Raw genomic sequence first — 4,096 nt, 5'->3', positions numbered from 1 at the left:
TATTTTTAGTAGAGACGGGGTTTCACCGTGTTAGCCAAGATGGTCTCGATCTCCTGACCTCGTGATCCGCCCGTCTCGGCCTCCCAAAGTACTGGGATTACAGGCTTGAGCCACCGCGCCCGGCCTCAGGTTTTTTTTTACTTTTATTTTTTTGAGACAGGGTCTGGCTCTGTTGCCAAGGCTGGAGTGGCAGTGATGTGTTCTTGGCTCACTGCAGCCTCCACTTCCTGGGCTCAAGCCTCCCACCTCAGCCTCCCAAGTAGCTGGAACTGCAGGTGTGTGTTACTGCGCCTGCCTAATTTTTGTATTTTTTTGTAGAGACAGGATTTTGCCATGTTGCCCAGAGTGGGCTTGAACTCCTGGGCTGAAGTGATCTGACCACCTCAGTGTCCCAAAGTGCTGGGGTTATAAATGTGAGCAGCCATGCTAGGCTAGTTTTTTTCATAACACTTTTTACCTAATAATAGGTTTTACCTTCATTATAGGCCCTTCAAATGCTTGAGATGAGGTAAACAGATTACAATTTAAAGCTGTAATGTAGATTTTAAATATTTCGGTAGTGTTTCTAACTTGAATTAAATGAAATCTGAGACCTGCTCCTATTTTCTGAGCCATGCTTTCTAACTTTTGTTAACTTCAGAAGTTTGTGAGTCACATTTACCTATGTCTGTTTCAGTTATAAACCGGTGGACCATAAGCTTATTTGGCTACCCTTGCGGGAGGCATTTGAGGAACTCTTTGCTCAGACATTTTCCAAGAAACAAAACTTTACGTTCTTGGGGCACATTCAGACCTGTTACAGACAGAAACGATGGCATGATCTCCTGAGACTAATGCAGCATGTACACAAATCTGCTGTTAACAAGGATGGAAAAGAGAGTGAAACTGGTAAGGATGTGACCCAGGCTGCCATGGGGGAGGGCATGGGGCTGGGCTTTAGTTAACAGATTAAGAGTTTTGGTGAAGAGTAAAGCAATACAAATTGGAGATTTCTAGGACTTTGGCAGAAGTGACTAATTGTGAAGTATTGTGCCCCATTCTTTACGTGATTTCCACAAAAACAGATGACTGGTAATGCTGATGTGCAAGTACTATTTAGTGGTCAGTAAGCTTGTTTCTGAGGAGCTAGAGTCCACAGCCAAGAGGCTTTTGCTGGCTTAGGTTACTTCTGTGTGGTTCCTTATCTGTAAAGCAGGAATAAAAATAACTAGTCCAGAGGGTTGTTGTGAGGGATAAATGAGGCAGTTAATACATGTATATGCATATATCTGGGCTAGTTAGTGTCATGTCTGGCATTTAGTTAGCATTATATAAGTTTTTAGACTTAGTGTTTTGTGTAAGATGCTTACTTTTTGTGTGTTCTGTTAATTGTATTTGTTTATGTTTAAAGGTTGTATATATTACAACTCAAAATGTGTACTAAATTCTTGTCTTTCTTCTTTTTTAGGGTTACTCATAAAAGAGAAATGGGAAGCATTTGGTCTTAGACTCAACCATGCCCAACAACAGATGAAAATGACTGAAAATACCTTATTGTTTGCATTTGTAGAGGTATTTCTGTTTTTGTTATTTAGCTTATGGGAATGGTGATTTTATGCAAAACACAAAGTTTCAGGCAGGTTACTATTTTGTATTGTCTTAATGAAATAATGATTTTGGGGGAAGATTTTGAAAAATATCCTTCATGGTAATTATGGCAATTATAAGGTCTTAATGAGCACCATTATTTAAATAAAAAATTTAAAAGTACAAATTGATAAATTATAATTGTATATATTCATGAGATACAAAATGGTGTTATGATTTATGATACAGTGTGAAATAACTAAAGCTCATTAATATATTCATCACCTCACATACCATTTTCTGTGGTGAGAACATTTGAAATGTACTGCCTTAGTAATTTTGAAATGTACAATACATTATTATTTACTATTTATGGCATGGTTACCATGCTGTGCAATATATATCTCACAGGGAAGAAAGCTTATTTTTTCTGTCTAATTTAAGGCTTTGTACTTACTTTTTTCTTTTTTTTTTTTGAGATGGAGTCTAACTCTGTCCCCCAGGCTGGAGTGCAGTGGCACAATCTCAGCTCACTGCAAGCTCCGCCTCCCGGGGTCACGCCATTCTCCTGCCTCAGCCTCCTGAGCAGCTGGGACTACAGGCGCCTGCCCGCCCGGTCCAATAAAGTATAATTTTTTATGGAGACAGGGTCTTGCTTTGTTAGCCAGTCTGGTCTCACTCTCTTCCTCAGGTTCCTCCACTGAACTTCTCAATCCATTTAGGATGAAATACAAAGATTTAGAATAAAATGTTTGATTTGTACAGCCCTTCATAATCTGACAGTGGTACTTCTCTGACATCATCTCCCACCTTCCCCTGTGCTGCTGAGCTCCAACCACTTTCTTCTGCTTTGCACCTAGATGCTTGCTATTCCTTTTGTGTGGCCTCCTTGCACCCACAGATAACTGCTTAGCTCACATCCTTCCTTGACTTTGGTATCCTTCAAATGTCCGCTCCTCAACAAAGCCTTTCCTGACTGTGATATTCAGATTACCAAAACTCACATCACCCATTCGGCTTTTACCCTGCATTATGTTTATAGCAGTTAAGCTACTACTTGACCTCCTGAGCTTGAACAAGCCTCCCATCTCAGCTTCCCAAGTAGCTGGGACTACAGGGGCACACTGGCCTACTTGGCTAATTTTTGTATTTTTTTGTAGAGGCAAGGTTTCACCATGTTGCCCAGGTTGGTTTCGAACTCTGGAGCTCAAGAAATCTGCCTATTCAGTCTCCCAAAGTGCTGGGGTTAATAGGCGTGAGCCACCGCACCTGGCCTATTGTCACTTTCATTTGATTGTAAGCTACACGGCAGTAAGACCTTGTGGGTCTTGTTGACTCAATGGCTAACACATATAGCAGGTGCTCAAAACAGTTTTTATAAAGGGATGAGTTCTTGCTCTGTTGCCCAGACTGTAGTACAGTGGTGTTATCATAGCTCACTGTAGCCTAGGACTCCTGTGCTCAAGTGATCCTTCTTTCTTAACCTCCCAAGTAGCCGAGACTACAGATGTAACCACCACACCTGGCTAATTTTTACTTTTTTTATGGAGACAAGGTCTTGGCTTTGTTACCCAGTCTGGTCTTAACCTCCTGACTTCAGGGAATCCTCCCGCCTTGACCTCCCAAAGTGGTGGGATTACAGGCATGAGCCACTGTGCCTGGCCTCAATACATTTTTGTTAAATAAATGGACTAAAGAAATGCGTATACTAATGTGTTAGTGCTGTGAGTAAGTGAAAGTGAGTTTGACGTTCCTCTTCAACTTTTTCTCTTTGGAACTGGACTCTCAGATTCAGATGCTCAGTATCAGGCCATTGGGTTTTACTCATCTCATTGTTTCTCCCTCACTAGGCCAGTGAGTCAGCAGTAATCCATGAATTCCCTTATTATGTTTGTTGTGAAACATATTTTGGTACCTTTTCAGTTCTCAATTTATTTTTCATGGAAATAAAATTTATCTCATTCTTCTTGAATTGCAATGGTATGCTACACAAAATTGTATACTTAAGATTTTCTAGGAGTGAGTAGTACCTCTTAGACATCATATGTTTAAGCTAGAGCAATGTTTTTCAACTTTGTAAAAAGTTATCTCTTACCTCCCCCAAATATTCAAATTTAAGTTAATTTCCTAGCTCCTTAGCCAGAGGAATTTAATGCTAAGGGATAATGAAGATCAAAATACTAAGAAGTACAAGTTGAGCTTTGGAGTACCACAAACCATTGCAATAGCTAAGGTTTTTTTTTTGGTTTGTTTGTTTGTTTGTTTTGCGTGCCCTACCCTAATTTTTATCCCATTGAAAGTAATATCATCGTTGCTGTCTCCTACTCTTCCTTCTCCTAACTGATAATATGTGGGCTGTGTTTAATTTACATGTGTAAATCAATTTCAGATATTTATTTTTCCTTGGATTTTGGTCAACCTTAATGAAATATGGATGGTTTATTATTATGCCCTATACATATTTATGTAGGCATGTTGGTAAAATAAATGATGGGAATTTTACTATTCAAGTAGGACTTTCAGGTTTTTT

General features: G+C 39.6%; 1 protein-coding gene across 1 annotated transcript in view; it reads left to right on the top strand.

The window, feature by feature from the left end:
* The window catches only part of MDN1 (MDN1, midasin homolog (yeast)), a 205,712-nt gene that overhangs the window by 75,344 nt on the left and 126,272 nt on the right, over positions 1–4,096 (top strand). Inside the window, exons 15-16 of the mRNA XM_011941954.1 lie at positions 677–888; positions 1,448–1,551. Coding sequence (XP_011797344.1) covers positions 677–888; positions 1,448–1,551 — 316 coding nt within the window. The remainder of the gene's footprint in view (positions 1–676; positions 889–1,447; positions 1,552–4,096) is intronic.

The sequence above is a fragment of the Colobus angolensis genome, unplaced genomic scaffold (assembly GCF_000951035.1).
Source record: "Colobus angolensis palliatus isolate OR3802 unplaced genomic scaffold, Cang.pa_1.0 Scaffold203, whole genome shotgun sequence".
NCBI classification, from domain to species: domain Eukaryota; kingdom Metazoa; phylum Chordata; class Mammalia; order Primates; family Cercopithecidae; genus Colobus; species Colobus angolensis.
The sequence above is the reverse complement of the archived record's forward strand: the minus strand, read 5'-3'. Positions and strand labels throughout refer to the sequence as shown.